General features: G+C 37.8%; 1 protein-coding gene across 2 annotated transcripts in view; it reads left to right on the forward strand.

Annotated features, from left to right (window-relative positions):
* PLXDC2 (plexin domain containing 2) overlaps positions 1 to 13965 on the forward strand; it is a 400556-nt gene that overhangs the window by 182071 nt on the left and 204520 nt on the right. For both annotated transcript variants that reach the window (XM_084783674.1, XM_084783673.1), the window contains exon 3: positions 11928 to 12074. In XM_084783674.1, coding sequence (XP_084639800.1) covers positions 11928 to 12074 — 147 coding nt within the window. The remainder of the gene's footprint in view (positions 1 to 11927; positions 12075 to 13965) is intronic.

Genomic DNA, 13965 nt, shown 5'->3' on the forward strand with positions numbered 1-13965 from the left:
CAGCTTTGAATTCCAAGCCTCAAGAGATGTGTAAAATCAGAATTAAAAAAAGACCACAGCCATCAAGTTAGTATTGTAACACAAAAGGGCTCAGATAGTCAAGGTACTCCTAAGAATGAAAACACCTAAGGAGGTGTCATGTTCCCTAAAGCTGTGCTACAGAACCACAGAGATAAGAAAGCCTGGTAGTCGTCCCAAAGCAGGTATGCAGAGGACGGCACATACTAGAACACCCAGAGATAAGTTCAGATAGCCATGGACACATCATTATGATGAAGGTGTAAAAATCATACTGGAATAAAAGGCAACAACCATTCAATAGATTGTGGTGGCAAAGCTGGGTATCTGCCTGGAGAAGAATGAGACTTGTTCTGTATCTATCATTATACAAAAACAAAACAGAACAAAGAAACTTGAGTCAAATTATTTAAAAAGAAAAACCTTAGCTCATTACCCAAAATGCCCGAACTGCTGAGGGAACACATAGGTGAAATACTTCAAGATACATACATACATACATACATACATACATACATACATACATACATGCTTACATATGTGTGTGTGTGTATATGCAAGAAATCTTTGAATAGAATCTAACAGTACTAGTATTGGTTCAAAGAGTGGACAAATTTGTTTATATGAAATTCAATGGCTTCCATACTTAAAAAGAAACTGTATCACTAGAGTGAGCAGAGAGCTCATAGAATCAGAGATAATCATTGCCAGAAACACTTCAAAGTATTAATATCTAAGAGATATAAAGAACTGCAAAAATTAACCATGCACACACTATTCCTGGCTACCAATAAATGGGCCAATGAATTGAATGGATGCTTCTCATAAAAGTACAATTGGCTAATAAATATTTTTAAAGTGTTCAACATTCTTAGATGTGAGAAAAATGCAAACTAAGACTTTGAAACTCTCATACTTTGATACTCTGATACCAGTCAGAATGGCTATTTCCAAGAAAATATGACAAAAAATATGCTGACGAGGCTACAGGAAGGCATCATTCCTGTTTTGCGGTGTAAACTGTGTTGTCACTATGGAAATCAGTATGGAAGCTTTAGCCACAAAGAAAAATAAAACTAGATTTACAGGAAAATGGATGGAACTTGAAAATATTTTATTAAACGAGAAGACTTATGAGAGACAACAGAACATGTTTTCTTTCCTATGCAGAGCTTAGCTTCTAAATGGTAAATGTGCGTATCCAATGGGGTAGGTGTGAGTAGAAGCGAGGAAACTGAGAAGGGGTTCAAGAGATGAGACATAATGATTTAAGAACGGTGGTGGGGAAAGCTGCAGGACTTCCTATGAGCTTTGAAAGGCAAGCAGACTACTGGGACAGAAGGGGCAGGGAGGTGAGGAGGGGAGAAGATATGTATAGGAACCAAACACAGACTTTTTGTCATTATTTCTTCAGTAATGTATTTACATATCAGTCACATTGTGTTTGAATAAAAAAAAACTTGCATGTATAAATTTCTGCTGTTCAAATCTCCTATTCTAAAATAATTTTTATGCCATACCAGGCTAGCTAAAGCAGCATATAGACAATACAGATGCTATGCCTGGCACACATAATTTTATCCTTTTAAACTGAGAAATTGTTTTAGATTTTTTTTTATTAATTTATTCTTGTTACATCTCAATGGTTATCCCATCCCTTGTATCCTCCCATTCTTCCCTCCCTCCCATTTTCCCCTTACTCCCCTCCCCTATGAATATGCCTGAGGGGGACTTTCTACCCAGGGGTCCTGCTCAAACTATGGCACCAGCTAAGGACAATACAGGCCGTAAACTTTAAACCCCTACCCAGATCTAGCCAATGGACAGGATATTCTCCACTGTTGAGTGGAGAGTGGAATATGACTTTCACATGTACTCTGGTGCCTCATATTTGACCATGTCCCCTAGAGGGGGAGACCTGGTGGCACTCAGAGGAAGGACAGCAGGCTACCAAGAAGAGACTTGATACCCTATAACTAAGAAATTTTTAATTGTAACATTTTGAGTCCCTTTATGGAACAGTTCTTGATTATTTGTAGCTGAATGAAAAAAAAATGCTATACCAAGAATTACAAAGCAATTCAGTGACACTCTAAAATTAATACACATTTTACTAATGACAGTTACACCACACATTTGAAAATAGTAGCTAATTTATATGCAAGGACCCATAATTTATGGAGTTCTCACATAGGATGAACAACATACTCTAGGATCCTTTGATATAGTGCATGAAATCTGTGATTTGTGCTGCTGTGAGGCCAATCTACAGCTTATTAAGAAGAATAATTATTCAGCTGCTAAAATGGAATCAATACTAAACCACAGCTTGCTAATTTCATTGTCCATAGAAACTACACACTTCTCTTCCCAAAAGAATCATGTAAATTAGTCCAAGAATTCTGCCCTACATGTAGTCATCATTTGCTATTTTTCCAATGTCCTAAGAATTTTATGAACTTTGTTAAGGAGCACTCTGGTTCAGCTCTTATCCAGACTAAGTCTTGAACTTGGAATGACTCTTTAGAGTCAAATCCATTCCTCAATTCACATATCTAAGCCATATATTTTGATATTAAATTTCTGAATATTAATAGAGATCATATATGTTTTTAATTGTGTTTTCACTCATGTATTTCTTGTGGGTTTGTGAAGCCCTCAATATCCATTGTGAAGTAACAAAACATCTTTATAGTAAGTGCTGCTTGAGTTGAAATTGTTTGCCTCCTTTTAGAGATTAAAAAATGGAAATGCCAATAATTTATTCAAAATGCTGGCTCAGATCCTCTGTCTGGACTCTTCAATATTATTACTCTATAACTGGCATAGTCTTTTGGACTAATTTTAGCAAAGGCTGAATGGTTCTACTGATGACACAGAGTAAGGTACATCTCCACATTGAAAACACAAATTTTCATTTCAGAGAAAATCCAATGTGAACACACACCAAGGTATCCCAAAATGTGTGTAGGTCTTGGCAAATACTTGGATGATAACCTTATTCATGATGTTATTTTGAATTATTGCAGCTGAGTGTCTTGTATCTCTTTGTCTGTGTTGTTTACACATCCCTGCAGAGTAAAGCAGCAATGTCATTTGTGAAAGAGATTATTACCAGAGATGTAACATTTTGGACTTTACAACAAGTCCTCCCTCCTCTTATTTTACATTCTTTCAAAGAATTAAATAAAGTACTGAGAGTAATGATAAAAAAATAAAACAAAATGAAATTCTTGCAAGACTCACAATTGAGCCACTGACAGAAAAGACAGGCCAGAGGCTTCGCTTTTTCAACATCTAATCAGATTATCATGTGTGTTTTTTTTTCTTTCAATTTATTTATTCACTTTACATTCTGGTCAGAGCCCCCTCCCTCCTCTCCTACCCTCCCCTTTCCACCCCACGAACCCTCCCTTACACCACCTTCACACTCTGCTATTCCTTAGAAAAGGGATGCCCCCTACCCATCTACCTTAGGTCATCAAGTCTCATCAGGACTGAGTTCATTTTCTTCCCCTGTGTAAGCACTATGAACTTTTCTCTTAACTGTCATTGGGTCCCATAAGTTTGAGTATGTTGTGCCCTCATTCTCACTGAACTCTAGGAAGCCTTTGATTTCTTTCTTTTTTTAAAAAAAAAAATTATTAATTTATTCTTGTTACATCTCGATGGTTATCCCATCCCTTGTATCCTCCCATTCTTCCGTCCCTCCCATTTTCCCCTTATTCCCCTCCCCTATGATTGTTCCTGAGGGGGATTTCCTCCCCCTGTATATGCTCATAGGGTATCAAGTCTCTTCTTGGTAACCTGCTGTCCTTCCTCTGAGTGCCACCAGGTCTCCCCCTCCAGGGGACATGGTCAAAGGTGAGGCACCAGAGTATGTGTGAAAGTCTGATTTCTTTCTTTCTTTATACCTTGACCCTACTGGGTCATTCAGTACAAAGTTGTTCATCTCTGTGAGTTTATAGGCTTTCTATTGTTTCTCTTGTTGTTGAATCTAGCTTTAATCTTTGGTGGTTTGACAGGTTTTACAGGGGGTTATTTAAATTTTCTTGTATCTGTTGAGACTTGCTTTGTGGCCAGTTATATGGTCAATTTTGGAGAAGGTTCTGGTTGGTGCTGAGAATAAGGCATATTATTTTGATTTTGAGTATACACTTTTGAATTTGGTTCTGTAGATATCTGTTCAGACCACTTGCTTCATAACATGTGTTAGCTCCATTCTTTCTCTGTTTAGTTTTTGTTTGACCTGTCCATAGGTGATAGTAGGGTAGTGTAATCTCCCATTATTCATGTGTAAAGCTTGCTGTGTGGTTTAAGCTTTAGTAATGTTTCTTTACAAATGTGGGTGCTCTTGTGTTTGGTGCATACCTGTTAAGAATTGAACCATCATCTTGGTATATTTTTCTTTTGATGAGTATGAAATGTCCTTCCTCATCTATTTTTATTAATTTTGGTTTGAAGTGTATTTTATTGGATATTAGAATAGCTACACTACCTTGATTCTTGAAGAGGAAGAATTACAGGAGCCAGAGGGATCAAGGAAACCACAAGAAGACAGCCCTCACTCATAGAGACTGAAGGAACAATGAGGGAACCTTTATGGGTCTGGTCTAGGTCTTCTGTATGTTATGGTTGTGTAAATTGGTGTTCTTTTGGGACTCCTAACAATGTTAATGGAAGCTATATCTGACTCTTTTATCTGCTTTTGGGACCGTTTTCTTCCTACTGCATTGTCTTGTCCAACCTTGACATGCAGTATGTGCCTAGTCATATTGAAACTTTTTATGACATGTTTGGTTGCTATCCCTGGGAGGCCTACTTTTTTTCTGAAAGGAAATAGAGGAGCAATCAACCTATAAGAGAGAGAGTTTTTGGGGAAGGACCTGGGAAGCAAGGAGGGTGGGGAAACTGGTCAAAATATAATATATGAGAGAAGAATAGACAACAGACAATAAAAGAAAAGACAGACTAAGCTATAAATAGAAAAAACCCAGTAAAAGTAAATGAGGTAAGTAGGTAAAAGTCATTAGTGAGATTATGAAGGATGAAGAGGAAACATAAAAAAAAAATAATAGAAGTGTGTGATGAGAGCTGCCACAATGATCTGATATAGCCATTAGTTCAGATGGATTAATTTCAGTTCTTCTAGCTCAATAGAAACAAAGGGAATTGTATATCTTGATATTGTTCTTCATGACTGGCAGAAGTATTAATCCCACATTCCTGATGGATATTGAAGTCATATCTAAAGTAATATGTGATTCATGCCATCATTCTGAAATTGTCTGGGATGTACCTAATAATGACGAACACTTCGTATGCTGTTGATGTACTTTGAAAATAGGTTCAAATGCATTAGTTTCATTTGTTTCATTGACAACCCAGTGAAAGAAAGCTAAGTACCATCCCTAACTATTATAGTTTTGTTAATAAAGGGAGTAATCAAACACGAACATCTTCACATACGTCTTCCCATATATCTCTTTCTTCTGATGAGATTGGGAAAGGAGGAGTGTAGTGTATTGTGGTCTGTATCGAACCCTGTGTTCTACTCTGTCATATTCCGTGTATTGAGCATGACCTCACTGCTACTATATGTCCGTAGCCCTTTTCATCCCGTGTGTGACCCCACCTGAAGGATGGCGCTGTGTGATGAAGTCTGTGTGTGAGAAAGGTCACACTGATGTGAACTGACTGGATGAGAGAACAAGTGACTTTACTCATCTGTCAGAGCTCATCAGTGACCAAGCCGCGGGGAAATGGAGTTCAGATGGCACCTGCTCGGTTGATGTCATTGGGAGTAACTCCTGCTTCCTGTCTGCAAGGTCTAAGCTACCGACATCCCCCTCCCCACAGCTGACAGACCCTTTCTGAGACCCTTCAAACAACATGTCCTGGAAATAAAGCCACAGGTTGTACTGAGTGATAACGTATCAGAAACACAAAGAACTCCTTAAAATATGACTCCTGCTGAATTATAAAAAATTATGAGATCCAAGACTGGCCTTGAGCAAATTCTTAAATATTCACTTCCAAACTTGCTTTCAAATGTTTCTCATTAACAGTGTGTTGTACTTTAGAAACATGAAGTAAGTATTTTATACATACTTAAGTAGAAATGAAGAAATGTGATATGCTGGTGCCAATAGTGATTATAAAGGTTCAAAGGTCAGTCTTCTAACATTTGGTGAAAATGGATATTTTCTTACATTTTTCTTACTGATAATTTAAGTTGCTTTTGGCAATGCAAAATATTGAACTTTACATAAGATGAAGAAGCTAGTATCTTAATGAAAATATTTAGTTCAATTCTATATATTAGCTTTGTTCAGAAATATTTCAAGTTCTTGACCTTGCAATTCTGTATTGAATGTCTGACTTAGTGTGTTAAAGATTTTACTGTAGGAAGTTTTCAAAGTACCTGATATAAAATTTCAATAGATTTCATAGCTGTTCACAGTAATAGCCCTGTGACTAGATATGTTCATACTTTTATTTCAAAGATTGACTTTTTAAATCCAATACATTGATAAAAATGAATTGTATTGAATTCCTTTGAGAAATCAAGGATTTTCTAATGCTTTGTGTAAATATAAACAAAAATTCCAAATTTCATAATGTTTTAATTATTAAAATGTCAAATATCAGGGAAGGCTATTACTTCTTGATGTTGTTGCTTAAAAATTAAACAGTTAGTATGAATTCAATATATTCTACATAAATATATAACATATATTAAATATCTATATATCTACACATGACAAATGCATGTAATGAGAGAAGATTAAGGGGCAAGTAACTAAAATATCCATTTACATTTGGGTAAATGCAATTTGATAAAACTTAGATGTGCTTGAATCTTATATTTGAGGAAAATAATGAGTTACATATTTTTCTGCTGGCCTTTGGTGACTATATATATACAACTCAAAATACTCAGTTGCAGATCTCTGTCTCCAAATGTGACCTTAAAAATTAAAATTTTTATATGAAGTATTTCTATGCTTTCAGGATCATCCTTTAATTAACTGCTATGAATTATGAGGCTAATCATGTCAGTATATTAATTATTTTGTGATCACAATGCCTACAGAAACAACTAAGGAAGAAAAGTCTTATTTTGGGTCATGTTTTGTAGGACTTGAATCCATTGTGACAGTGAAGGCATGGCAGGGCATCTCAGTTTATGGCGCAAGGCCATATGGCAGAGGCAGTTCACATTGTAGTGGACCAGGGGAGCAGTGGACAAGGCAGGACGCAGGACTGTCTCCATTGCTATCAACTGGAGAACAAGTATTCAAGACATGAGCCTTTGAGGGGCATTTGATATTCAATATAGAACAATTTGTATATCATTGCTATATATTCATGATGGAAAGAAATTACATACGTGCTTCTAAGTATAACAACTGCATGTGATCTCTTTGGAAGTGTTCTTATCACAGAGTCATTACTCATCGCCAGATCTTTTGCTATAGCTTCTGCACGCCTCCATAGAGCCAAACCAGCATGCAGATAATTGCTCACTCAAAAGGTGTGATAGGCAGTTCAATCACCCCATGGGCAGGTACCTGAAGTAGGCTTTGTATATTCGAGAATTTCTCACTGATGATGTATTTTCTCTGAATCTTTGCGTATAAAAAAGGAGCTGTCTTTTATTTAAAATTAACTTTGTAGGAAAATTTTTTTAGCCACAAGTTCATTTTCTGAGACTTTATAGATTCTGTTTCCATGGGATGTTATGAAGGTGTTAGATTACCCAGTGTTTTCTCACTGCGGCAAGTAATCTGGGTTGTCTGTTTTAGATGGCTATGGGATTTCTTTTGAGCCTAGTATGGTGACTCCCTTGAGAGTTTGCTAGGAGTTTAAGGGTAGCCTGAGATCTAATAGATTCTAGCAAACCTGTTTCAAGAGAAAGAAGGAGGGGGGAATTAACAACAGGAAGGCTCATAGTAGACACAATTTCATTGCAAATTTTCTGAGAACCTATCCTGAGGAAGTAGGGAAGTTGACAGGAAGGAAAAGAGTAGATGGGATTATGAGAGGAGAAGTGTGGAAGGGAACAGCCAGAAAAGAGGGGACAAAATCCATGCCTCCTTCTTTATGTATCACCTCCGTGTCACCAATATTCCACTATTATGACATTGTATAATTTAACTATCTCCATGAAGACCCGCTGAAAAACTACAAGCATGTTGAGAGTTGAGTCTTTAATTTATGGATTTTGAGGCAGGGTCATCAAGTTTTGTGCCATAGCATCTGTCCTAGACATGTATCTTATTGTGCTTTCTATTTCGTGCTCTGCCTTTCCTGAGGCTGTGTGGGCAGCATATGTACGCATTCGCATTTCTCACAAGCTCATCTTTGAGCACTCTTACTTTTCTCTCTCTACAGTTTTGTTATTTTATTGTACCCATTGCTTTCTTATAGGAGCACATTAGTTTAGATCACAGAGAACTATTTTCCCCCCTCTGGAAAATTTGACTTACATACTTGGTATTTAAAATATCATTATGTTTAAATAAATAATAATGCCCCAAGAAAGCATTCTTATAAGAATAAAACATACTACCACATCTGTAAAGACCATTAAAGTCCTATTTATTATAGACTATTATTTATGTGATAGTAATTATGTTACTTCCAAATGACTTTGCTTGAGGACCTTGATTATGCTTAATATATCCAGATACATCAAGTTATTAGGACACGGGTAGTCAACATCCCTGGCAGAAGAGGACACTGAGGTTGAGTGGCACAGGCTGATTCTTGCAAGATGCCTGCAGCTATGAGCACCTGTCCCCTGAGGTTTTGGAAGAGGCCCTATGTTTGCCCACAGCTGCACATTCACAGGCATTTTTGACAACCTAAGTTGTATGTAGAGCCACCCACTGAGCCATCTCCTTTGAGTAACAACTGGTTTCCTGAATGAATTGGCAAGTAGGCACATCATCACATTAGTGCTTTGTCTTATGGTCTCTGGTATTAGAAACGTTTTGCTTTAGAACAGAGAATAAAAATCGTTGTACCCAGAGTGACTTTCAATAACTCTCTAAGTACCATTATGCCTAAAAGAATGACAAAAAGTAGTTTGAATAATTTACTGGCACTAAAATGTCACATTTTTGAGACATCTATTTTATGGCTTTTCTGAATGTCTGAGACAAAAACACCTCCCTGGGATTTAACAACTTGTGTGCCTACATTCCAAGGTAAACAATGAATTACTTTCATCTTTGAATAAAAGTTGCCATGACAACTTGGCAAGCTTGATCTATAGAAGTCAGTACCAAGTCTTTAGCTTAACTGCAGCATTTTTAAGACTTGATATTCTTTTAAGGTACTTTCAGCTAAGTCAAGCTGAAAATTGAAGGTATAGTTTCACATAGTCACAGCAGTAGTGTGTGTGTGTGTGTGTGTATGTGTGTGTGTTTGTGTGTGTGTGTGTGTGTGTGTGTGTGTGTGTGTGTGTGTGTGTGTGCTTTAAATCAGGATTCCTTTACTAAGGTCATGTACGACAAAGGAAGTTGAACAAGTACATGCGGCTAGCCCATGCAGATAAACTTAACCAGAGAGGTGGCTTTTCCTTTACTGTTTGTCATGTTGTCCTTCTTCCTGTATGTTAACTTTTATTTTCCTCAGTCTCCTCCTGATGCCAAAATGGCAGCAGTATCAAATCTCGCATATAGACATCCCAGCGAGCTGAATAAGGGACTTACATCCCCTGAACTCCTAAATGCCTTGCCAGTGGTTCACCTTGGACTGATGTTCACACATGCCCTCTGACTTCTGTGGCTGGTAAAAAGAGCAGTATGAGCCAGTGGCTTGTTCTTCCTCTATAGAAGAAGTGCCAGGGGAGGGCAGCAGACAGGGAAATGGAGCAGACACTGGGAGATACAACCCTATGATTTTGGTACTGATGAGGTTTGTTATGAGCTGCGGAGGGAAGACCTGGCCACTCACAAGGGTACCCATCCTGCCAGCGTCAGGGCATCTCATTCCCACATCCTGTTAGTCTCCTCTTTTCTTCTTTCTCTACAAATTTTTCTTCTAAAGTGAGCACACAGAGAAATCCAAATTTAATTAAAACTTTACTTATAAACTTTATTGGTAAAAGCTCAATCTGCAGTTAACATTCACTCTCAGCATTTCCATATTGAATTGGAGTATTCCTTTTAGGAATGATGTAAAATCCCTGTGAATACTGCTTAGACTTGAACATAAGTTTACTTCCCATAATCAATTTCTGTCCACAGCTACCTGGTGATCTGGGAACACATGCACTAGATTAAGGTTTGAACTGAATGGCTTTATGCTTCAGTTTTAACACTCTGATTAATAAATATATTAGGAAAAATTCATTTCCTGAACTTTATTGCCCAAAGCATTAGCAATCTTCTAAATATATCCTTTTCCCATATTTACTTGAATGTTGTAAGATGTGTTTTATTTAGTGACACCACAAATTGATAAGCCCTAATGCATTTCTTTGTGTGTGGTTGCATGCAGTTGTACATGTTCATGGGAGGTATGTACATTTTAGGGCTCTGGATGTGAATGTGTGTATGAATGCATGTAGAGGCAGAGGTTGATGCTGGGTATCTTTCTCTATAGTTCAGTGCCTTAGTTTTTTGAGTCAGAGTCATTCAGAGAATATGGATTTTATAAGTTGGAATGGTGGTTAGCAAATGAGTTCCAGTGACTTGCCTTTTCCTATCCCCTTCCTCATAGTGCTGAATGAACAAGCACATCTCTGGGGCTGGAGAGTTGATGGCTCAGTGTTTTTTCAGAAGACCTGAGTTGGCTTCCCAACTGTCCTCACAACTGTCAGATACCTCACAACTGTCTGTAATTCTAAATTCAGGGGTATCAAGTGTCCTCTTCTGGCCTCCAAAGATACTAGCACCAATGTGCACATTACCAAATATAAGACAAAAAAATCTATATAAAAGGTACATATAAATAAGTATAGCTGGGTGTGATGGTGCATGCTTTTAATCCCAGCACTCGTGAGGAAGAGGCAGGTGGATTGTTGTGAATTTGACGCCAGCCTGGTCTACAAAGTGAGTCCAGGATAGCCAAGTCTAAAACAGAGAGACCCTGTCTGGAAAAACCAAGTATATATATACACACACATATGTGTGTGTGTGTGTGTGTGTGTGTGTGTGTGTACTATCTTTTTTAAAATAATGCATTGTAACATGTCTGGCTTTTATTTGGGTGGTGGAGGTCCAGACACAGATCACCCTGCTTGAATGGTTAGTGCTTACCATTGGAGGAACCACCACTTCAAGGTCTCATAGGCACCACTGAATTTTGGGGCTAATGCATGTATATGATCTGTGTTATCCAAGTGTCATATGACTTTAAAGCATTCGTTTCCCCATTGAGCGTGAAAGATGAGAAATAAAATCTCTGTGAAAAGCACTGTTGTGAGACTCATAATGAGAATGCAGATAAAAGTAGATTTAAATAACCCAAATTAAGCAATTATCTGAATTTCTAGGACCATTAACTAAGTTCGGGCCCCAATATAATGTTTTTTAGAATAAAACAGTTTGCTGTCATCCAAGACATTTATAGCTCAGATCCTCACTAAATATTTGTAAATCAGACATTTTTGTCTTTTTAGCAGTTAAGTCTCTATTACTATGACCCAAAAGAATAACATATTCGTGCACAGAGTATAAATTTGCTTCTAAGTTTTTATATTTAACTGTTTCTTCTAAAGAGGATGACTTATTTTACACATATCTTTTCCATTTCAGTTCACATTACTAAGTGTCTACTTAAGTATTTGCTAGGTTGAAGACCTCACATAGCTTTCATTATAGAAGATTATTTAGAAACATAAAATTCATGGAAACATTACAGTTTTTGATGTTTATTATTCTCTACCAATGTAGGAGGACACAGATCACAATTACTACATATCCCGGATATATGGCCCAGCGGACTCTGCCAGCCGGGATCTGTGGGTGAACATAGACCAAATGGAAAAAGACAAAGTGAAGATTCATGGGATACTGTCCAACACTCATCGGCAAGCTGCGGTAAGTGCTTGGACATTTACCATTTCTTTTCTCCCCAGTGAGGAATGTCCAGACAAATACATGGTTGCCTTTCAAACCCTCAATTCTGCTATTGTCCTTATACAACTGCATCTAACACACTAAGGTATACAAAAGCACTATTCTGATTAACTCATTGTTTTAGCCATAGTGTGTCTGATGAGTTACATATTTTGTTCTAAGACCTGACTCATAGTGGAGTATTTTCAGATTATGAAACCTGCTTGATCTTGGATCTTATCCCTTACTAGGGTTTATTCTTTCTTGTGTCAGGAAAAATATAACAAAGTTCATTTGTGATCCGCATAACATGTGCTGACCAGGTTACGGGCTTGAGTGAAGAAACTGAATGTAAGGAGAGAATAGAGTACAGAAGGCATCAGATTGGTATATAAGCCTGGCCTCGTTATTTAGCAGTTGCCTTTCTGGAAGAAAACAATTTATTCTGAGGCACTGTACTGGCCCTAGTCAAGGAGCACTGGGGTGGAAGAGGTGCTCATATAACACACCCCTACATGAAGTTGTTATCAATATCTGATTCTGAGTACCAAGGGAGATGCTTAAATAAATTGTCTATTTTGGTCTTCACAATAACTTTACAATCCAGACATTATTGAAAAGTCATTCACTGACATCCATACTGTGGCATACACCACCCACATACACATCAAATACATATGATCTCACACACACAAATAATAAATGAAATAGTCATGAAAATTAAGTGTAATTGATACCCAGTTATCAAAGATGAGAAAACTGAGTCATTAATAACCAGTACCCTATTTACAAATATATTCATCCAGCTAATAAAACTAACACACTATAGTAGATACCCAAACAGTTAAACCAAAAATTTCTTGTTAAAAAGTGTTTTAAGGGTATCAAGTCTCTTCTTGGTAGCCTGCTATCCTTCCTCTGAGTGCCACCAGGCTTCCTCATCCAGGGGGAATGGTCAAATATGGGGCACCAGAGTGCATGTGGAAGTCAGTCCCCACTCTCCACACAACTGTGAAGAATGTCCTGTCCATTAGCTAGATCTGGGTAGGGGTTCAAAGTTTCCTGCACATATTGTCCTTGGCTTGTGCCATAGTTTGAGCGGGACCCCTGGGCCCAGATCTGCCCATCATAATGTTCTTCATGTAGGTTTCTAGGACCCTCTGGATCCTTCTATTTCCCCATTCTCCCATGCTTCTCTCACCTAGACTCCCAATAGGATGTCCTCCCCTCTGTCCCACTTTCCTGGTAAGTGAAGACTTTCATGGGACATGCCCCTGGGCTAGTGTCCAGATATAAGTGAGTATATACCATTGACTCTTCTGCTTCTGTGTTAACTCACTCATTATGATCATTTCTAGTTCAATTATCTGTCCACAAATTTCAGGAATTCCTTGTTTTTAATAGCTGAGTAGTATTCCATAGTGTAAATGTACCACAGTTTCTTATCCATTCTTCTACTGAGGGACACTTAGGCTGTTTCCAGGTTCTGGGAGGAGGTCCCCCTCAGTCACAGTCATAGGAGAGGGGAGTAAGGGGAAAATAGGAGGGACGGAGGTATGGGAGGATACAAGGGATTGGACAACAATTGAGATGTAATATGAAAAAATTAATAAAATACATTTTTTAAAAAGTGTTTTAAATTGAAACTGTGAGACTAGCCGGTGCTCCACAATGAAAATGCTTGCCACTGAGCCTGGGGCCTGAGCTTCATCCTCTCTTAGGATTCACCTACTAGAAAGACAGATCCAATTCCTACAAGGTATCTTTTCACCTCCACACATGAAATACCAAAACAACTTATTCACAAATATGCAATCACAAATCAAACCGTAAATAGATGTAAAGATTAGTAATGTCTGCTCTCAGAAGGTCC

Source organism: Acomys minous (genome assembly GCF_964271855.1).
Source record: "Acomys minous genome assembly, chromosome: 5".
Lineage (NCBI taxonomy): Eukaryota > Metazoa > Chordata > Mammalia > Rodentia > Muridae > Acomys > Acomys minous.